This window comes from Anomaloglossus baeobatrachus, chromosome 5 (assembly GCF_048569485.1).
Source record: "Anomaloglossus baeobatrachus isolate aAnoBae1 chromosome 5, aAnoBae1.hap1, whole genome shotgun sequence".
Classification (NCBI taxonomy): domain Eukaryota; kingdom Metazoa; phylum Chordata; class Amphibia; order Anura; family Aromobatidae; genus Anomaloglossus; species Anomaloglossus baeobatrachus.
Genome location: NC_134357.1, coordinates 569,690,977 through 569,715,119, shown reverse-complemented (window position 1 = coordinate 569,715,119; position 24,143 = coordinate 569,690,977). Strand labels below are relative to the sequence as shown.

The following is a 24,143-nucleotide window of genomic DNA, read 5'->3' as shown; positions in this document are numbered from 1 at the left end:
TGGAGTGGTGTAGTTTTATAGGTGTGTAGTGGTGTAGTATAATACAGGTGTCTATAGGAGTGTAGTATAATACTACACTACTATATACACCTGTATTATACTACACCACTACACCCCTATATACACCTGTAATATACTACACCCCTATATACACCTGTATTATACTACACCACTACACCCCTATATACACCTGTATTATACTACACCACTACACCCCTATATACACCTGTATTATACAGGTGTATATAGGGGTGTAGTATAATACAGGTGTATATAGGGGTGTAGTATATTACAGGTGTATAATGGGGTGTAGTGGTGTAGTATATTACAGGTGTATATAGGGGTGTAGTATATTACAGGTGTTTATAGGGGTGTAGTGGTGTAGTATATTACAGGTGTATATAGGGGTGTAGTATAATACAGGTGTATATAGGAGTGTAGTATAATACTACACCCCTATATACACCTAAGAAACAACAAAGAGCCAGCACCAATGTGCACTAAGGCATCAAATATTCCAAACTGCATTATAAAAATTTTTTTGAGATTTTTGGCAAAAAATTGCAATTTCTTGAGCTGCTTCGCCACGTCACGGCAAATCTCATTTGAAGCAGTCCTACACTAAAATATTTTTATAAAATGTGCCATGCGGCCTCACATATAAATAGCAGAACTGCTCTCAGCAGCACTCACCTGGTCTATTGCAGTCCCGTACCCATGACTGAGTCATGGCTGTGGGCGGGACAGGTCCAAGCAAATGCTGCATGAAGTATATATATAGCCTGTGGACAAAGCCTGATGACCCAATGTGAACAGTCACCAAACGCCAAAATCTATACAGATGGAATACATCCCAAATTGGGGTGCATAGCAAGGTGGAGGTCAACCACCGACCAATTCAACAAAGAAACAACAAAGAGCCAGCACCAATGTGCACTAAGGCATCAAATATTCCAAACTGCATTATAAAAATTTTTTTGAGATTTTTGGCAAAAAATTGCAATTTCTTGAGCTGCTTCGCCACGTCACGGCAAATCTCATTTGAAGCAGTCCTACACTAAAATATTTTTATAAAATGTGCCATGCGGCCTCACATATAAATAGCAGAACTGCTCTCAGCAGCACTCACCTGGTCTATTGCAGTCCCGTACCCATGACTGAGTCATGGCTGTGGGCGGGACAGGTCCAAGCAAATGCTGCATGAAGTATATATATAGCCTGTGGACAAAGCCTGATGACCCAATGTGAACAGTCACCAAACGCCAAAATCTATACAGATGGAATACATCCCAAATTGGGGTGCATAGCAAGGTGGAGGTCAACCACCGACCAATTCAACAAAGAAACAACAAAGAGCCAGCACCAATGTGCACTAAGGCATCAAATATTCCAAACTGCATTATAAAAATTTTTTTGAGATTTTTGGCAAAAAATTGCAATTTCTTGAGCTGCTTCGCCACGTCACGGCAAATCTCATTTGAAGCAGTCCTACACTAAAATATTTTTATAAAATGTGCCATGCGGCCTCACATATAAATAGCAGAACTGCTCTCAGCAGCACTCACCTGGTCTATTGCAGTCCCGTACCCATGACTGAGTCATGGCTGTGGGCGGGACAGGTCCAAGCAAATGCTGCATGAAGTATATATATATAGCCTGTGGACAAAGCCTGATGACCCAATGTGAACAGTCACCAAACGCCAAAATCTATACAGATGGAATACATCCCAAATTGGGGTGCATAGCAAGGTGGAGGTCAACCACCGACCAATTCAACAAAGAAACAACAAAGAGCCAGCACCAATGTGCACTAAGGCATCAAATATTCCAAACTGCATTATAAAAATTTTTTTTGAGATTTTTGGCAAAAAATTGCAATTTCTTGAGCTGCTTCGCCACGTCACGGCAAATCTCATTTGAAGCAGTCCTACACTAAAATATTTTTATAAAATGTGCCATGCGGCCTCACATATAAATAGCAGAACTGCTCTCAGCAGCACTCACCTGGTCTATTGCAGTCCCGTACCCATGACTGAGTCATGGCTGTGGGCGGGACAGGTCCAAGCAAATGCTGCATGAAGTATATATATAGCCTGTGGACAAAGCCTGATGACCCAATGTGAACAGTCACCAAACGCCAAAATCTATACAGATGGAATACATCCCAAATTGGGGTGCATAGCAAGGTGGAGGTCAACCACCGACCAATTCAACAAAGAAACAACAAAGAGCCAGCACCAATGTGCACTAAGGCATCAAATATTCCAAACTGCATTATAAAATTTTTTTTGAGATTTTTGGCAAAAAATTGCAATTTCTTGAGCTGCTTCGCCACGTCACGGCAAATCTCATTTGAAGCAGTCCTACACTAAAATATTTTTATAAAATGTGCCATGCGGCCTCACATATAAATAGCAGAACTGCTCTCAGCAGCACTCACCTGGTCTATTGCAGTCCCGTACCCATGACTGAGTCATGGCTGTGGGCGGGACAGGTCCAAGCAAATGCTGCATGAAGTATATATATAGCCTGTGGACAAAGCCTGATGACCCAATGTGAACAGTCACCAAACGCCAAAATCTATACAGATGGAATACATCCCAAATTGGGGTGCATAGCAAGGTGGAGGTCAACCACCGACCAATTCAACAAAGAAACAACAAAGAGCCAGCACCAATGTGCACTAAGGCATCAAATATTCCAAACTGCATTATAAAAATTTTTTTGAGATTTTTGGCAAAAAATTGCAATTTCTTGAGCTGCTTCGCCACGTCACGGCAAATCTCATTTGAAGCAGTCCTACACTAAAATATTTTTATAAAATGTGCCATGCGGCCTCACATATAAATAGCAGAACTGCTCTCAGCAGCACTCACCTGGTCTATTGCAGTCCCGTACCCATGACTGAGTCATGGCTGTGGGCGGGACAGGTCCAAGCAAATGCTGCATGAACCCCTATATACACCTGTATTATACTACACCACTACACCCCTATATACACCTGTAATATACTACACCCCTATATACACCTGTATTATACTACACCACTACACCCCTATATACACCTGTATTATACTACACCACTACACCCCTATATACACCTGTAATATACTACACCCCTATATACACCTGTATTATACTACACCACTACACCCCTATATACACCTGTATTATACTACACCACTACACCCCTATATACACCTGTATTATACTACACCACTATATACACCTGTATTATACTACACCACTACACCCCTATATACACCTGTATTATACTACACCACTACACCCCTATATACACCTGTATTATACTACACCACTACACCCCTATATACACCTGTATTATACAGGTGTATATAGGGGTGTAGTATAATACAGGTGTATATAGGGGTGTAGTATATTACAGATGTATATAGTGGTGTAGTATATTACAGGTGTATATGGGGTGTAGTATAATACAGTTGTATATAGGGGTGTAGTGGTGTAGTATAATACAGGTGTATATAGGGGTGTAGTATAATACAGGTGTATATGGGGTGTAGTGGTGTAGTATAATACAGGTGTTTATAGGGGTGTAGTGGTGTAGTATAATACAGGTGTAGTATATAGGGGTGTAGTATAATACTGGTGTATATAGAGGTGTAGTATATTACAGGTGTATATGGGGTGTAGTGGTGTAGTATAATACAGGTGTTTATAGGGGTGTAGTGGTGTAGTATAATACAGGTGTAGTATATAGGGGTGTAGTATAATACAAGTGTAGTATATAGGGGTGTAGTGATGTAGGTTATCACAGGTGTAGTATATAGTGATGTGCTGCAGTTAATTACAGGTGTAGTATATAGTGATGTAGCATATTACAGGTGTATATAGGGGTGTAGTGATGTAGTATATAGTGGTATAGTATATAGAGGTGTAGTTTATTACAGGTGTAGTGTATAGTGATGTATATTACAGGTGTAGTATGTGGTGGGTGTAGTGATGTAGTATATGGGGATTGTGTGTGTATGAATACATTGTGTGCATGTATATATGTTATACATGCACAGTATATATGCGTGTTTGTATATACATATATATATGTAGAACCGAGTTAATTATATTAGTCCGGCCCTCTAAAACCATCCCAATTTCTCATGCGGCCCCATGGGAAAATTAAATTGCCCACCCCTGATCTAAGCTTATGGTTTCCCTGATCAAAAAAAGGAAAGCACGTACGTACATTTATTCTTTAAAAGATTCAAATAACAAAAAACTTGCAGACACTGAAGCTATTTCTGATGCCTTTAGCAAATATTTCTCCTCCTTGTATCACATTCGAGAGCACGAGACACCAGAACAAGCAGATAAAAGACAACGGGACATAATCTCTTTTCTGTCAGAACTACGTCTTCCAACGCTCAACACAACCCATATAACAAATCTGAACAGGCCATTTTCTATTGAGGAGCTCCAGTCGATCCTGTCAAAGTGCCCCGCAGGGAAGCCCTGGCCCAGATGGCCTCCCGATCTCTTATTACAAGACCTTTAAAGAAACTCTACTCCCTCATCTCCTTCACCTCTTTAATGCTGTGCTACAGGGCTCCCCTTTTCCAAAACAATCATTAGAAGCACATATTACCCTCATACATAAGGAGGGAAAAGACCCTGAAATCTGTAGCAACTACAGACCGATTTCACTTTTGAATAATGATTTGAAATTATTTGCGAGCCTTGTAGCACACCATTTAAGTGCCATTCTACCTACACTTATCTCGCCCGAACAAGTGGGTTTTGTGAAGGGAAGAGAGGGACGAGATAACTCCATACGCATACTCCATCTAATGCAGCATGCCGTTACTCACTGCAGACCCTTAGTGCTATTAGGCACTGATGCGGAAAAGGCTTTTGACAGGATCGATTGGATATTCATGAGAGAAACACTACGGCGCTTCGCCTTTCCTACCCCATTCATAGAGGCAATTTTTCAGATGTATACACACCCCACAGCGCGTATTAGGATAAATGGGGATCTTTCTAGCCCATTCAACATTAACAATGGAACTCGGCAGGGCTGCCCGCTTTCTCCATCTCTGTTCATCTTAGTGATGGAGACCCTCATTCAACGAATCAGACAGCATCCGGACATAAAAGGGGCTTCCATAGCTGGAACTATACATAAAGCGGCAGCCTTCACCGACGACCTTCTTCTCCTGTTGACGGAACCCCTCAAAGAATTTCTGGCTATCTTCGATATCTTCAAACATTTTGGCATTCACAGTCAAATTTCAAAATTAATTTGGACAAATCGGAGGCTTTGGGTATACAGCTCCCTCAAGCAACAATGGATACCCTAAAAAATAAATACCCCTTTAAGTGGCCCCCCAAGTTTATTACCTACCTGGGAATAAAGATATGCTCACATTTACCTTCTTTAAACTTTTTCCCGTTATTAAAATCTTCTTTAAAAGTAATAGCCTCATGGTCAGCCCCATTTGTCTCATGGATGGGACGTAAAAATCTATTAAAAAGCTTTGTGTTACCAAAATTTAGTTATGTATCACAGATGTTACCAATTCAGGTACCACAGACCTTTTTCCATAAAACTAGAACCCTCTTTATCAACTATATTTGGAAGGGTAGGCGGCCGAGGTTGAATTATAATACCCTAGTACTACCTAGGTCCAAAGGAGGAATGGGGACACCAGACCCACAAAAATATCACACAGCAGCAATACTATCAATGATAATAGATTGGATTCGCAAATCTAAAAACAAACTTTGGACCTTGATCGCAGACTCCATCAGTCCGGTGAACTTCAGACCCATCCTTCACTCGGCAAAACATTTTCTTCGAGACCCGACGACGGGTAATTTAATCTTTAAGAACGCGTTTCAAACTTGGACAAAACATGCAGATTATCTTATTCCCCCACCTTCCTCGATAATCCGAATAATGGATTTGCCGGGGCTGTACTCAGATAGCACACAATCACGCACTCCTGATCAGTTTAATACACTCACTACGTGAGTGGAACTAGTGTTAGAGGCAGGGCTGTGGAGTCGGTAAGCCACAGTTGCGACTCCGACTCCTGGATTTTATCAGGTTCCGACTCCGGCTCCGAATCCGACTCCTTCATAAATGGCTAATTCATAACAAAAAAAATTTGTTTAAAAGAACTGAAGTCCTCAGTGGTTGATACCTTTTAATGGCTAACTGAAAAGATGGTAATAATTGCAAGCTTTCGAGACTACTCAGGTCTCTTCATCAGGCATGGTATAACACAAAATCTGAAGAGTCACATATTTATACACAACAGGGCATAGAATGGGGCTGTAAAAAAAACAAAAAAAAAAAACAACCAAGTTATATAAAACAGAACTATCACTATGGCAGGGGGGCAAACTGTTGTGGCCATAAATTTTGCTGCAGTTCAGTGTGAAAGTTTTATTGTCCTCTGATTGGGGTCTGGTCCGGGCTGTGATGCGCTCGGATGGTCAGAGGAGCACATCTTTTAACTGATGTAAAAAGACATGAATCCATGAGACACATTCGTTCCTGCTCTGAATGTGTCAAAGGTCATCATAAGTTTGTACTCCCAAAGTCTCCTATCTCTCTGGGACTTGAAATTTCCTTTCAATACCAGCAATTTCATGTCCATGATGCTGTGGTCTGAGTTACAAAAATGTTTGACCACAGGTAGATCCATCCTTTTTTCTCTAATTGTGTGGCGGTGAGAATTCATCCTTGTCCTGAGCTGTTGACCGGTCTCCCCTACATACAGATCCCCAGTTGGACATTTGGTACATATAATTAAGTATACCACATCGGTTGTGGTGCAGCTGAAGGTACCTGGGATCTTGTAGTCCTGACGTGATCTGGGAATCTTTATCTTGTCTGTTGTCAATATTAATGGACAGGTCTTACATTTTTTCTGGTTGCAGGGAAATGTTCCTGTTGGTGTTGGAGATGACAGGGAGCTTCTGACAATGATGCTTCTTAGATTTGGGGGCTGTCTAAAACACAGAAGTGGGGGGGTCTGGAAAAATAGATTTTAACCGGGCATCTTTTTGCAGTAATGATTGTAGTTTCCGTGCAGCTCCTCTAAACACCTCCAGATGTGGATTGTAGGTGACTACAAGAGGGACCCGGTTGTTTTCTTCTTTAGTTTTATAATGTAGGAGATGGTTTCTTGATATTCTGGTGGCTCTTGTAATCTGGTTTTCAATTGTTCATGGGTGGTAGCCTTGATTCAGAAAGGTCTTTCTGAGGCCCTCAAGGTGATTGTCTCTATCTGTACTGTTGGAACATATCCGATTGTACCTGATAGCCTGGCTGTATACAATAGAGTTTTTTATGTGTTTTGGATGAAAACTGTCCCATTTCAGGTATGTTGGACGGTCAATTGGCTTCTTGTACAGGGATGTCTCTATTTCATTGTTCCGTAGTTTAATGATGGTGTCCAAGAAGTTGATTTCAGTGCAGGAGCAGTTGAGTGTTAGGTTGATGGTGGGATGAAACTGATTAAATTGTTCATGGAAGGTCTTCAGCTGCTGCTCAGACTGTCCAGATGATTAAAATATCGTCAATGTAACGGTAGTAGGCCAGAGGCCTGATAGGACAAGAGAATAAAAAGTCACTCTCAAGCTTGGCCATGGTGCCATTTAGCTTCCCATTGCAGTCCCAGTCTCCTGTAGATATATGTCATTGTCAAATGCAAAGTAATTATGGGTGAGGATGAATTTTGTAAGCTTCACCACAGAATTGGCATCAGTTCCTGTATTTTCCAGGAAAATTTTGCAAGCATTTAATCCATCCTGGTGTGGAATATTCGAGTACAAGGATTCCACATCCATGGTAGCAAGGATGGTTCCCTCTGGAAGAGGACCTATTGCTGATAGTTTTTTCAATAGGTCAGTAGTGTCCTGGATGTAGCTGGTTGTATCCCTTACCAACGGTTTAAGGATACCCTCTACCCATCCAGAGACTTGTTCAGTGAGGGTGCCCACACATGAAATGATGGGTCTTCCTGGGTTTCCGGATTTGTGAATTTTGGGAAGCATGTAGAATGTGCCTATTCTTGGACTCACCGGTATCAGTTCATATGGATATGTCAGGCAGACCAGAGGCCAACTTGTTAAGTTCCTTGTAATAGTCCTGTGTAGGGTCAGACTCCAATTTCTTATTGTAGCGTGTGTCCATCAGTTGTCTGTGTGCTTCCTTCATGTAGTCTGATTTGTTCATCATGACTATTGCACCCCCCTTGTCTGCAGGTTTAATGATGATTTCTTTGTTGGTTTTCAAAGATTTTATGGCCCTTCTCTCCTGGGAACTGATGTTGGATGGTTGCCTCCTGTGTGTGTCTAGGAAAGTGGATTTTACCAAATGTCTGAAAGTGTCTATATAGTTATCCAGATGAGGGTTGCGTCCTGGTGGAGGTGTCCAATCTGATCTTTTCCTGGTTGTCAAGATCTGTCTTCCTTCAGTCTGGGTGGATTCTGAAACATCTGCATCGCTAAAATATTCCCTCAGACGTAGTCTCCTGAAGTAATCTTCCATGTCGCTGCAGAGTTCAATTTTGTCTAGAGCTTTAGTAGGACAAAATGAGAGTCCTCTAGAAAGCACATTAAGTTCCACTTTGTTTGGTTTGTAATCCGAGAGATTGATAACACAGTTAGATGCTTTTGTGCCTTGAATGGAGTGGTTGTCCAAGTTGTCAGGTTTTGGCTTTGTTCTCCACCTGTTTGTATTAAGTCCTGAATTGAGGCGCAGTCTATGTAGCTTCTTTTCCTTGTTGTGGATCAGAAGGGTTGGTAGTCTGTAGTAGTATTGTTGTACTTTTTGTTCTGTGCTTTCTGGTAGTGTCTTCCTTTGTGTTTCAAATTCCCTCTGGATTTTACTCTTGATGCTGTAGAAGACAACATGCAAAAGGTGGTTCCTTAGTCTCTCAGAAGTCCTGTGACAAAGGTTTTGTGCATAATGGGTATTGTAGGTATGTAGAATTGGGTTTGTAATCCAGAGTCCTTTGGGGATCAGATTCTCCTTTTTGCATTTGGATAAGAAAAATATGTCGCTGTCCAGTTGTGCGCGTTTCTTCAGAAATGTCTTTAGTTCCATAAAGATGCGGTACATTCTGGTATCCTCCATTTTGATACAAGTAAAATATATCTTTGTACCGTGTTAGCCAGTAGAGATAAAAAAATTTGTTTAAAAGAACTGAAGTCCTCAGTGGTTGATACCTTTTAATGGCTAACTGAAAAGATGGTAATAATTGCAAGCTTTCGAGACTACTCAGGTCTCTTCATCAGGCATGGTATAACACAAAATCTGAAGAGTCACATATTTATATACAACAGGACATAGAATAGTGCAGTAAAAAAAAAAACAAAAAAAAAAAAAACGACCAAGTTATATAAAACAGAACTATTACTATGGCAGGGGGGCAAACTGTTGTGGCCATAAATTTTGCTGCAGTTCAGTGTGAAAGTTTTATTGTCCTCTGATTGGGGTCTGGTCCGGGCTGTGACGCGCTCGGATGGTCAGAGGAGCACATCTTTTAACTGATGTAAAAAGACATGAATCCATGAGACACATTCATTCCTGCTCTGAATGTGTCAAAGGTCATCATAAGTTTGTACTCCCAAAGTCTCCTATCTCTCTGGGACTTGAAATTTCCTTTCAATACCAGCAATTTCATGTCCATGATGCTGTGGTCTGAGTTACAAAAATGTTTGGCCACAGGTAGATCCATCCTTTTTTCTCTAATTGTGTGGCGGTGAGAATTCATCCTTGTCCTGAGCTGTTGACCGGTCTCCCCTACATACAGACCCCCAGTTGGACATTTGGTACATATAATTAAGTACACCACATCGGTTGTGGTGCAGATTACAAGAGCCACCAGAATATCAAGAAACCATCTACTACATTATAAAACTAAAGAAGAAAAAAACCGGGTCCCTCTTGTAGTCACATACAATCCACATCTGGAGGTGTTTAGAGGAGCTGCACGGAAACTACAACCATTACTGCAAAAAGATGCCCGGTTAAAATCTATTTTTCCAGACCCCCCACTTCTGTGTTTTAGACAGCCCCCAAATCTAAGAAGCATCATTGTCAGAAGCTCCCTGTCCTCTCCAACACCAACAGGAACATTTCCCTGCAACCAGAAAAAATGTAAGACCTGTCCATTAATATTGACAACGGACAAGATAAAGATTCCCAGATCACATCAGGACTACAAGATCCCAGGTACCTTCAGCTGCACCACAACCGATGTGGTGTACTTAATTATATGTACCAAATGTCCAACTGGGGGTCTGTATGTAGGGGAGACCGGACAACAGCTCAGGACAAGGATGAATTCTCACCGCCACACAATTAGAGAAAAAAGGATGGATCTACCTGTGGTCAAACATTTTTGTAACTCAGACCACAGCATCATGGACATGAAATTGCTGGTATTGAAAGGAAATTTCAAGTCCCAGAGAGATAGGAGACTTTGGGAGTACAAACTTATGATGACCTTTGACACATTCAGAGCAGGAATGAATGTGTCTCATGGATTCATGTATTTTTACATAAGTTAAAAGATGTGCTCCTCTGACGATCCGAGCGTGTCACAGCCCGGACCAGACCCCAATCAGAGGACTTTGCTGGGGAAGCAAAGTCCTGCAGTTTTGAGGCCAAAAACGCACCCGAAAAACGCGCAAAAACGCCGCGAAAAACGCACTGTGTGCACATAGCCTTACAGTCTTCCTCTTCTGAGTAGCAGGCAGCTGTGAGATGCTTGGAAGACGCACATCTAGAATGATCTAGTCTAGAGGAGGAGCTTTACTACTAAGAATTTGCAACACATTTTCACTTTCAGTTTCATACATTGTAAGTAGGGGGGTTGGGGCAGCATGAGGTTAACCAAGTATAAGATTAGATAAGGGCAGTGGAGAACAGTGACACACAAGAAGTAAGAAATGTCTCTATCTCCAGCTTGATACAAGTAAAATATATCTTTGTACCGTGTTAGCCAGTAGAGATAAAAAAAATTGTTTAAAAGAACTGAGAGTCCTCAGTGGTTGATACCTTTTAATGGCTAACTGAAAAGATGGTAATAATTGCAAGCTTTCGAGACTACTCAGGTCTCTTGAAAGGAAACTTCAAGTCCCAGAGAGATAGGAGACTTTGGGAGTACAAACTTATGATGACCTTTGACACATTCAGAGTAGGAATGAATGTGTCTCATGGATTCATGTCTTTTTACATCAGTTAAAAGATGTGCTCCTCTGACCATCCGAGCATGTCACAGCCTGGACCAGACCCTTATCAAAGGACAATAAAACTTTCACACTGAACTGCAGCAAAATTTATGGCCACAACAGTTTGCCCCCTGCCATAGAGATAGTTCTGTTTTATATAACTTGGTTTTTTTTTTGTTTTGTTTTTTTTTGTTTGTTTTTTTTTACTGCACTTTTCTATGTCCTGTTGTGTATAAATATGTGACTCTTCAGATTTTGTGTTATACCATGCCTGATGAAGAGACCTGAGTAGTCTCGAAAGCTTGCAATTATTACCATCTTTTCAGTTAGCCATTAAAAGGTATCAACCACTGAGGACTCTCAGTTCTTTTAAACAATTTTTTTTTTTCTATCTCCAGCAGAACTGCTTATCACTGTTGTTCATAGTTTGATAGAACATATATATTTGAGTAACATTTATAAAATTCATATGAAAGTTCAATTATGAAATATTAATACATTTTTTTTAAAGCTGGAGTCGGTACATTTCTACCGACTCCGACTCAGACTCCAACCAAAACTAACTCTGACTCCGACTCCGACTCCACGACTCCGACTCCACAGCCCTGGTTAGAGGATGGAACATTAACACCCTTGACTCAGCTTAATAAGATCATAGCCCCAAACTCACTCAACTTCCTTCAATATGAAAGACTAAAGTTAGCGGTACGGAATCACTTACCAAATGGGCTGCCCCGAAGGGACCTTTCCACTTATCTATGATTACGCAAACAAAATGCCCTCAGAAAGTCCTGTCTAAATTATATCAAATACTGGTCTTAAATAAGCTACTGCAGAAACGGGCATTCATATCATTATGGGAAAAAGATCTAGGCAGGAATTTTACAGAAGGAGATTTGATCCAAATTTATAAGACATCCTTTGGCCCATCACATTGCGTGAAGGTACAGGAAAACTCATACAAATTAGTTACCAGATGGTATGTATCACCTTCTCAAATTAGCACATGGTTCCCTTCCTCTCCAGAGTCATGTTGGAGGTGCAATAGAGAGCGAGGTACATACTTCCACATTTGGTGGCAGTGCGACCAGTTGCAGCCCTTCTGGAAAAATGTGATTACCTAGACCAAGCGGATCTGTAAACTGTCCTTTAACCCCCAACCCAGCCTAATCTTCCTGAACATGGTCAGTAACCCACAAAACACTCCGAACAAAACTCTCCTCCTATTTCTACTAGCGGCGGCCAAACTGCTCATCCCCCCCTTTGGCGCTCGACAAGTATACCTACTAACCAAACTTGGATGCTCAAAATCGACCAGTTATATCATATTGAAGAGCTGGCAGCTTTAGCTTATCACTCTCAAGATAAATTTAGACTCATCTGGGCCCCCTGGTTGAAGTTCCGAGAATCCTCCGAGTACTTTGAATTGGTGGCGTCTTGTCCTGCTCCCACCCCCCTCCCCTGAGCCAGCCATGATATATTTCTCATCTAGATTAATCCCCACTCACACCTCCTGTCTCTCACTATCTTCTTGAAACCATCCTTACCTTTCTTTACACCCCCCATCCTACTATTGACATGTTTTACATATGTTCATTTCACTAATGTTATTCACAAAAGTTTATTGTTGATTTCACATGGACTGCAATGGTAAACACACCTAACTGAGGTAGTTCCGACAAGGGAAGAAAAATTATCCAGAACTGTGGACCGAACTTTGGATCTAAATCCTTCCCTCCAGGATTCGAATGCCTTTATATTTTCTCAAATTTATTCATTGTTTTATGTTACGATATATCAATTTTTTGGCTCCGAACAATACTTGGAAGGTGTGCATTGTGTTTCATATGCTTTTTTTCACTATAATAAAAAGAATATTGAAAAGAAAAGAAGACATGGGCCAGTGATATCAACGTTATTCCTAAGGCTAGGTTCGCACACTGCGTCTTTTTGACGCTGCGTTTTTGTGCGTTTTTGGCCGCTAAAAACGCACAAAAACGCACCTGCGTCGAAAAAACGCATAAAAAAACGCATGCGTTTTTGCCGCGATTTGCTGCGTTTTTGGCTGCGTTTTGCTGCGTTTTTGATCTCTGCGTTTTGCTGCGTTTTTCAAATGCATTACATGGGCGGAAAACGCAGAAAAACGCAGGAAAGAACTGACATGTCCATTTTTTTTTAACTCAAAAACGCAGGTAAAAAAAACAGATGTGTGCGGACAGCAAAAATGAAAACTCATAGACTTTGCTGGGGAAGCAAAGTCCTGCAGTTTTGAGGCCAAAAACGCACCCGAAAAACGCGCAAAAACGCCGCGAAAAACGCACTGTGCGCATATAGCCTAACATGGCAAAGGAAGGGCTCTAGTGTTAAAACAAAGATCAGTGGAGACAGAGGGTCTCCCTGCCTGGTGTCATTAGAAATAAGAAACCTCTCTGAGTTTTGACCATTCACTCTAACCACTGCTGTAGGGGTACTATATAGAGAACCGATCCACCATAACTTTGACCTCCCAAGTCCTAGTGTCCGGAGAGTCTCCTCCATGAACACACAATTCACTCTATCAAAGGAATTTTCTGCATCAGTGGAAAGAAGCATCAAAGGCAACCCCCACTTTTTGTCTGATGTATTCAATTTATGGCCTTGGTGGTGTTGTCCCTAGCCTCTCTACCTTTCAAAAAGCCTGCCTGATTATTTACCAATTGTCCTATTATATAGCGCACACTTCAAAGCATACAACTACTAAAAACCAACCTATTATACTTGGCTGGATATGAAGTGAAAGCGCACTCAATTGTTTAGAAAAGTAGAATTGCTTGTTAGCTATAATAGGGGATACTCAAAAATTGCTCATATATGATCCAAAATCTGGACATCCGGCTATTTATCCTATGGATGGTTTATGAATTTGTATCAATATTTCTGTGAAAATCCTGACTGTAAAGGTCATGTTCTGGGATCATGTGTCCCGCTTGGTGGTTTCCTGTTTTAATTGTTTACTAGAAATTAATGATTTAAATAAAGTTTTCTACTTTTCTAAACAATTGAGTGTGCTTTCACTTCGTATCTAGCCAAGTATAATAGGTTGTTTTTTGGTAGTTAAAAAGCCTGTCTGGTCTGGGTGGATGACCACTCCCAGCAGGGGTGACAATCTGCCAGCCACTAGCCTCGTAAAAAGCTTCAAATCCGAGTTGAGGAGGGACATAGGGCGATAACTTGAGCAAAGGGAGGGGTCTTTACCCTCTTTCGGGATCACAACAATGTTGGCCGCCAGTGTGTCTCTGGGGAGCGGAGATAAGGGACACATAGCCACATTATTAAAAACCCGTAGGAACGCTGGATAGAGAAGGGGACCCATCTTCCGGTAGTAAACTAGGGGGAGCCCATCCGGGCCTGGGGCCTTACCCGAAGGGGAGTCCCTATTTGCAGCGATAAGCTCTGTTTCTGAGATAGGTCTCTCCAAGACCAAGATGTCTCCTGAACCGAGCCCCCTCATACCTGAGCTCTGTATATACAATTGTATACGCTTACGAAAGTCCTCAAGAGGACCCTCTGACCGGGAGGCTCCAATGGAGTAGAGAGAAGAGCAGAAATCCTTAAATGCTGCTGCAACGTCCTTAGGGAGCACCGCCATCCCCCCCCAGAGGACCGCACCCTAGGAATATACCGTCGCAACCTCTGTAACCTCAGAGTCTGCAAGTCTGCAAGGAGGTGTGTGTCTATATGTAAAATCATCCTTAAAACCCATCCTGCGTGACAACATATGTGAGGGTACTGAGAATGTAGAGTCCCTATGGGTGGAGATAAGGGGGGGGAGAATGAATAATAAAATACTGATAGGGGTGTGTTATAAGACGCCGAATATTATGGAAGAGGTAGAGAATCTCCTCATAAAGCAAATTGATAAAGCAGCGAGTCTCGGAGAGGTAATTATTATGGGGGACTTTAACTATCCTGATATAAATTGGGGAACAGAAACTTGCAGTTCCAGCAAAGGAAATAGATTTTTGATAACAATGAAAGATAATTACCTTTCACAAATGGTACAGGACCCCACAAGAGGGGGAGCACTACTAGACCTTGTACTAACCAATAGGCCAGACCGCATATCAAATATACAAGTTGGGGGTTACTTGGGGAATAGTGATCACAAAATAATAAGTTTTCATGTATTCTTTAGTAAGATGTCTAGTAGAGGGGCTACAAGGACACTAAACTTCAGGAAAGCAAATTTTAAACGGTTGAGAGATGATCTTAGTGCAATAAACTGGGATGATGTACTAAGTAATAAAAGTACACAAAGCAAATGGGAGACTTTTATGAGCATCCTGAATAGGGCTTGTGCAGAAAATATACCCTATGGGAACAAACATGCTAGAAATAGGAGGAAACCCCTATGGCTAAATAGAGCTGTAAGGGAAGCAATAAAAGAAAAACAGAAAGCCTTAAAAGAATTAAAGAGGGTAGGTAGTGATGAGGCATTATATAATTATAGAAAATTAAATAAAATATGTAAAAAGCAAATTAAGTTAGCTAAGTTTGAGACAGAGAGACTCATTGCGAGAGAAAGTAAAAATAATCCTAAAATATTCTTTAACTACATAAACAGTAAAAAACTGAAAAGCGATAGTGTTGGCCCCCTTAAAAATAGTCTTGGTGAAATGGTGGAAGGGGATGAGGGTAAAGCCAACCTGCTGAATGACTTTTTTTCTACGGTTTTTATACAAGAAAATGCCATGGCAGATGACATGACCAGTGATACCATAAATTCACACTTGAATATTACCTGCTTAACCCAGCAGGAAGTACGCCGCCGCCTCGAAATCACTAAGGTTGACAAATCTCCGGGCCCGGATGGCATACACCCCAGAGTACTACAGGAATTGAGTTCTGTGATAGATAGACCATTATTTTTAATCTTCTCAGATTCCTTAATAACAGGGTCGGTACCGCAGGACTGGCGCATAGCAAATGTGGTGCCAATATTCAAAAAGGGGACAAAAACTGAGCCGGGAAATTATAGGCCAGTAAGTTTAACCTCTACGGTTGGTAAAATCCTTGAGGGTTTCTTGAGAGATGCTATATTGGAGTATCTCAAGAAAAATAACCTTATGACAGAGTATCAACATGGGTTTATGAGGGATCGATCCTGTCAAACTAATTTGATCAGCTTCTATGAAGAGGTAAGTTCAAGTCTGGACCAGGGAAATGCAGTGGATGTTGTGTATATGGACTTTTCAAAAGCTTTTGATACGGTGCCACACAAAAGGTTGGTACATAAAATGAGAATAATGGGGATAGGGGAAAATATGTGTAACTGGGTTAAAAACTGGCTAAGTGATAGGAAACAAAGGGTGGTTATTAATGGTACGTACTCGGACTGGGTCTCAGTTCATAGTGGGGTACCACAGGGGTCAGTATTGGGCCCACTTCTTTTCAACATATTTATAAATGACCTTGTTGGGGGCATGCGGAGTAGAATTTCAATATTTGCAGATGATACTAAACTCTGCAGGGTAATCAATACAGAGGAGGATAATTTTATATTACAGGGAGATTTATGTAAATTGGAGGATTGGGCTGAGAAGTGGCAATTGAAGTTTAATGTAGATAAATGTAAGGTCATGCACTTGGGTAGAGGAAATAACATTTATGATTATGTACTTAATCGTAGAACACTGGGTAAAACAGACACAGAAAAAGACTTGGGTGTATTGGTGGATGGTAAACTTCACTTTAGTGGACAGTGTCAGGCAGCTGCTGCCAGGGCTAATAAAATAATGGGATGTATTAAAAGAGGTATAAGTGTTCATGAAAAAAATATAGTTCTACCTCTGTACAAGTCACTAGTGCGACCGCACGTAGAATACTGTGTACAATTCTGGTCACCGATATATAAGAAGGACATAGCTGAACTGGAGAGGGTGCAGAGAAGAGCCACCAAGATTATTAGAGGAATGGGTGGGCTGCAATACCAAGACAGGTTATTAAACTTGGGGTTATTTAGTTTGGAAAAACGAAGGCTTAGGGGGGATCTAATCACAATGTATAAATATATGAGGGGACAGTACAGAGACCTTTCCAAAGATCTTTTTACACCAAGGCCTGCGACTGGAACACGGGGGCATCCACTACGTCTTGAGGAAAGAAGGTTTAATCATAATCACAGACGAGGATTCTTTACTGTACGAGCAGTGAGACTATGGAACTCTCTGCCACATGATGTTGTAATGAGTGATTCACTACTAACATTTAAGCAGAGCCTGGACGCCTTTCTTGAAAAATGTAATATTACCAGTTATGTATATTAGATTTTATGACAGGGTATTGATCCAGGGAACTAGTCTGATTGCCGGATGTGGAGTCAGGAAGGAAATTTTTTCCCCATTGGAACTTGTTTGCCACATTGGGGTTTTTTTGCCTTCCTCTGGATCAACATGTTAGCCTACAGGTTGAACTAGATGGACTTAGAGTCTCCCTTCAACCTTAAAAACTATGATACTATGATACTATGAAAATTCTACTGCTTTTATTTCCAAACTCATAGAAATGACGACGGCATCTGGCCAACACACCTTTGGCCTTGCCGTTCAGCAGTGTACGTAGTTCCTCACGTTTCCTAATCATAAGGGAGTCCACAGCAACATCCATGGAACCCTTATGTTTAAGTTCTGTCAGATTTTGGACAAAAGAGCAGAGACCTCCTCAGCCCGTTCCCTCTTTAACCGAGCCCCATGCTTGAGAAAAAGACTCCTGACAACACATTTATGTGCCTCCCACACCATATTAGGTGACAACTCCCCTGATGAATTCCTCTCCAGGTATTCTTTCAGAGCCAACTGCACCTCCTCCATTACCGTCGGATTAGCCAACGAGTTGTTCAGGGTCCAGCGAGTCTGCCTACTAATCGGGTTCCCCAATTTGATCGACATGGTGACCAAAGTGTAATCTGAAAATGTGATATTTTCGATTTATGCCGCCACCAGAGAATGTGAATCTCCATGTTTAACAAAGAAGTAATCCAGGCGAGAGTAGCAGTCACGGACCACCGAGTAAAAGGTATAATCCTTCTCTGATGGGTGCAACAACCTCCAGGCATCTATCAGCTGGTGATCATGGAAACCTCGTCTAATACATCTTTGAGTTGACTGTGACAGAATCGAGATCCCCTTTGAACAGTCTATAGCAGGGTCAATGGTTACATTAAGGTCCCACAAGCACCAATGTACCCTCCGCGAATTCCTCCACCATTTCCAGGATTCGGAGGAGTGCGGAACATTGTCCGATGTTTGGTAGTTATGCCGCTGCTAGGGTAAATATTTGAGAAGCTAGACGACCCTTGACTAAGAGCACCCTCCCCTTCTCATCTGAGCTCGACTCCATAAACTCCCAAGGAACCACACCCCCAATCAAGATGGCTGTCCCTCTTTACCTAGAGTCTGGCGAGGGGGAGTGATACACTAATGGATATTTTATCTGAAAGCCTTTATGGTCGAGATTGCAGGAGTGGGACTCTTGTATGAATGTGTAGCACCCCTGAGGTACCAGGTGCCACAAATGTAACCCGTGGAAAACCCAAACCCCGGAAAACTAAGGCCACCAAACACACCAGCACCTTCAGGCCACACACAACCCTAAAACCAAACTGGGAGACTGCCTAGAAACAGGTAAAAGGGAAGGGCACTGATTGGATAGTAGCCACCCAACCTGAGGGAGAGACCCAGCGAGGGGGAGGGGCGAGTGAAAGAGAGAGAAGGAAGTAAAGGAGAGGAGGAGAGGCATAGTAGTAGAAAGTGGAAAGTACTGAAACTGACCTAAAGTTTGGTCATGAGATGTTACTCCAGTTCCAGAATTTATTCAATATATAAATTGTAAAGATCGGGCCTAAGACTCACTTATACTCACTAAGATATATTCCTATATTATATCAAGATCCTATCCTCAATAAAATTTTAAATGAAAACAATCAACTGTGTAGCTAGAAAAGGAAAATGCTTGGGTAATTTTCTCTCCTTCAGCCTATACAATGCACCTGTTACTTACTTATGCTAATTGGCTTTCTTGTACTACTTTTTACAAATGTGCAGGCTCAAAATGTAATGTTTGTCAGTATGCGGTGCAGACAAAAAATATCAGTGAGAACAAGAAAATATTTAGATTCATAAATTGTGATACCACTCATACTGTATACTACACTTTCTGCAAAAGTTGTAAAATAAAATACATAGGATGCACGATTCGTAAATTAAAACGGAGAATTGGGGATCATATTACAAATATTAATAATAAAAATGCGTTATACTCAGGTGCGGTAAAACATTTTGTGGAACATCATGGAGGTAATTTGGAAAATTTTGGATTTTTTGGGGTAGAAAGAGTATATAAACCCCAATTTTTTGGAGGTGATTGGACGAAAAAAGTAAGAGTAAAGGGTGCTTTACACGAGACGATCTATTGTGAGATAGATTGTCGGGGGCACGGTTTTTGTGACGCACATCCGGCATCGCTTGCGACGTCGGGCTGTGTAACACCTCCTAGCGACGCAGTATTGCTCACAAATCGTGAGTCGTGTACTCGTCGCTAGGTTTCATAAAATTGTTTAATTAAAATGGCGGTGGTTGTTCATCGTTTCCGTGGCATCACACGTTGCTCCGTGTGACACCACGGGATTGATGAACAGCAGCTTACCTGCGTCCCGCGGCTCCCGCAGGCTATGTGGAAGGAAGAAGGTGGGCGGGATGTTTACGTCCCGCTCATCTCCGCCCCTCTGCTTCTATTGGCCGCCTGCCGTGTGACGTCGCTGTGACGCCGAACATCCCTCCCACTCCAGGAAGTGGACGTTCGTCGCCCACAGCGAGGTCGTCCGGAAGGTAAGTATGTGTGACGGGGGTTAAACGAGTTTGTGTGCCACGGTCAACTAATTGCCCGTGACGCAAAAACGACGGGGGCGGGTACGAACGATCGTGCTATAGCACAATCTGTCGTCTCGTGTAAAGCAGGCTTAAGAGAAGCTTTTTGGATTATACAAATGAATAGCAAATATCCATATGGAATGAATGATAGAAATGACACGCTATTTATTTATTAGAATTCAGTTGCACACACTGGTATTTTGTAATTGTATTATCAATGTTAACTTTTTCTTTGTCTGTATATTACTGCCCTGTGATTGGCTAACTAATGTTTTTAAAGATGTCCCATGATGCAAGATTGTATTATTCCCTGACTAAGGGCGCATGGAGCCAGAAACATGTTGAGATGAGCATAATTGCTGCTATGGACTTTGAATCTGTGTCAATAAAGGTATATTTTTTATTGAGACTCGCCTTGTACATAATTTTGCCTATTGACACCCAAAGTCCGGGTGGTTGGCTAGAGTCTCACTTACTGTGCACCTGGTCGGCATGATAAATGTTCACGGTGAGGCTTTTCTTCTTTTTTTTCCAGTGGTTGTATCATATAGAATACATAATACACACATGAAATAGATCCCTCTGTGTGTAATTACTCTATATAATATATAGGAATATATCACTCTGTGTGTAATGACTATTTAATATATGCGTTTCACTTTTTGTATTGAATTACTGAAATAAATTAACTTTATGATGATATTCTAATTTATTGGGATGCACCTGTATTCGCCTTTTGGATAAGTACTAAGCCATCCCATTCTTCTGTGGATGTAATAAATACTCGTCTCTTGGCGCCAAAGCCCAGACAATCTGGTACACTGACAGACACCGGCTGTGTGCTCTTGTGTCCGATGCATCGCTATTAATTCGACCAACATTGGCAGATCTGGAGATCCCGTGTATCTCACCACAAATTATCTCACCCAGTAAAGGAGTTTCCACGACAATAGAAATTAAAAAGCTATATATTTTGATTTAAAAAAAAACAAACATTTTTAGCATGTACTAATTGTACCAACTGGCAAATAATAAATATAGAAGCTACTACTCACCTGGGTAGTCATCTGTAGGAATCTCCTCTTTACTCCGCTCATCACCCCTCACATATGTCTCTGTAGTATTAATATGGGGCAGATCTTCCCCCTGGAACAAATATTGTAAAAGTCACAGACAGATGTAGAAGTCCCATCTATGATCAGCTCTAATCCTGTCATCTCCACCGCTCTCATTACACAAGTATAACACATATAATACTGGAGGATAAAGCAAGACTGAGCACAAGACCTTCACAGCCGTCTACACATCATAGGGAGATTTCATGGCCCCTTCTCTCCATCTACCTGATGATCCTGAGGAACATCGGGATCTTCTTGTTTACAGTCCTGTGGGAGAAGAGGACGGGGACATCTCTCTGGTGTTGTCCTCTTACTGGATAGAACTGGAGGAGACACATACAGGGACTGAATTCATTCCTTACATACAGATAATTATAGGCCGTGTGTATTTAGTCCTGTCTATTACCTGGTGATGTGAGGGGCTGGGGAACCTCCATCATGACGTCCTTGTACAGATCTTTGTGTCCTTCTAAATACTCCCACTCCTCCATGGAGAAATAGACGGTGACGTCCTGACACCTTATAGGAACCTGACACATACAATGATACCGTCACCCCCCGATCCCTTCATAGCGTTACTGTATAATGTCCCAGCATTCCCAGCAGTGTCACCTCTCCAGTCAGCAGCTCAATCATCTTGTAGGTGAGTTCCAGGATCTTCTGGTCATTGATGTCCTCATGTATCGGGGGGTGAGGCCCCGTGATTGGGCTCAGGGGTCTTCCCCATCCCTCAGACACAGGGGCCTGACAGCGCTCACTAGAGGTCTTCTTCACTACTGTGTAATCCTGGTTATGGAGAGACACAGTAAGAAATCTCACTATAGACATTTCCAGAGTCCTCACCTCTCCAGTTCTGTCCATCTGTTATTCCCATAGATAAGAATGATGTAATGTGACGTCATCAGAATCTCACCTCTCCAGTAAGCCGGAAGAGGATCTCTAGGGTGAGGTGTAATATCCTCTCCGCCATCTTGTCCCTGTCCATATCTATCGTCACGGGGCAATCAGGAGAATTCTCTTCTATAGAAGATCTCCACTGAGAGGATCCGATATTGTAGGGACCTGAATGGGGAGAAGATGACGATGTAACATCATAGAGATGTGAAAAGGGAAGAAAAAAAAGGGGAAAAAAGAAAATAGTCTGTCCGTGTATATAGCAAACACATAAAATTTCAGATTGTTAAGCTAAGTAAATCATAAAGTTTCTGTTACAATGGATATATTGTCTGTATAGTCAAGACAAACAAACAGAAACCCTTAAGTATACACAAGATTTTGCAACCATGTACGCTTTGTCTGTCTAAATCAACAATATGTTTTTAACTTAACATAATGTATGGACTCAAAAATAGCCATTTTTATAGTTGCAATACGTTCCACCCTTGGCTATTTAAAGACATACATTATTTATATAAGCTACCATACCCCAACAGCATGGTTTTAGCATACACTGTATACAACACAAAGAAATGTATGCACAAATTATAGCAAATATTACTCCTAATATATAATGCATGTATGCAAAATCAGTTAACTAAGAAAATACCCATTCCCAACATCTACCTTCATCTTGTGTAATGTGATTAATCTAGTATATAAATCGATGCCTGTAACGGGGCCTTTAGAAATAGAAAGGCCGGCTTAGACTTTGCCAAAAACCATCTCTGGAAAATCATTCAGTCAACAGATGAGACTAAGATCAACCTGTAAAATGTCTAAAGGCCCCGTCACACTAAGCAACATCGCTAGCAACATCGCTGCTAACGAACAACTTTTGTGACGTTGCTAGCGATGTTGCTGTGTGTGACATCCAGCAACAACCTGGCCCCTGCTGTGAGGTCGTTGGTTGTTGCTGAATGTCCTGGGCCATTTTTTAGTTGTTGCTGTCCCGCTGTGAAGCACAGATCGCTGTGTGTGACAGCGAGACAGCAACAACTAAATGTGCAGGCAGCAGGAGCCGGCTTCTGCGGAGGCTGGTAACCAATGTAAACATCGGGTAACCAAGAAGCCCTGTCCTTGGTTACCCGATATTTACCTTTGTTACCAGCCTCCTCCGCTCTCACTGTCAGTGCCGGCTCCTGCTCTGTGCACATGTAGCTGCAGCACACATCGGGTTAATTAACCCGATGTGTGCTGTAACTAGGAGAGCAAGGAGCCAGCGCTAAGCATTGTGCGCTGCTCCCTGCTCTGTGCACATTTAGCTGCAGCACACATCGGGTAATTAACCCGATGTGTGCTGTAACTAGGAGAGCAAGGAGCCAGCGCTCAGTGTGCGCTGCTCCCTGCTCTCTGCACGTGTAGCTCCGTGCGGTGGTAACCAAGGTAAATATCGGGTTGGTTACCCGATATTTACCTTAGTTACCAAGCGCAGCATCTTCCACGCGGCGCTGGGGGCTGGTCACTGGTCACTGGTTGCTGGTGAGCTCACCAGCAACTTGTGTAGTGACGCTCCAGCGATCCCTGCCAGGTCAGGTTGCTGGTGGGATCGCTGGAGCGTCGCTTAGTGTGACATCTCACCAGCAACCTCCTAGCAACTTACCAGCGATCCCTATCGTTGTTGGGATCGCTGGTAAGTTGCTTAGTGTGACTGGACCTTAAGAGTAATACCGCTGCGCAGATGGCTCTCCTACTGGGGTCAGACACAAATCAAATGAATTAACAAACAGTGGAGCACCTTAGAGAGGTGTATAAAAGTAAGCACATACACAATATTTCTCAGCCAAGGGAACGCTCACTGTGACCATACGTAACCGGAAGTACAGATCAGGAGGGCTACATATTAAGGCTGTTTGCAAATCATTCACTTGCAGGAATGCAATTCCAGAACTGTGTCCGAGTGATCTCCAGTTATGGAGTACTCAGAATAAAGTAGATCTGCTTAAACTTGCGC

At 41.9% G+C, this 24,143-nt stretch overlaps 1 protein-coding gene across 1 annotated transcript in view; it reads right to left on the bottom strand.

The window, feature by feature from the left end:
* The window catches only part of LOC142310583 (uncharacterized), a 103,402-nt gene that overhangs the window by 23,827 nt on the left and 55,432 nt on the right, over positions 1-24,143 (bottom strand). Inside the window, 1 exon segment of the mRNA XM_075348102.1 lies at positions 21,191-21,278. Coding sequence (XP_075204217.1) covers positions 21,191-21,278 — 88 coding nt within the window.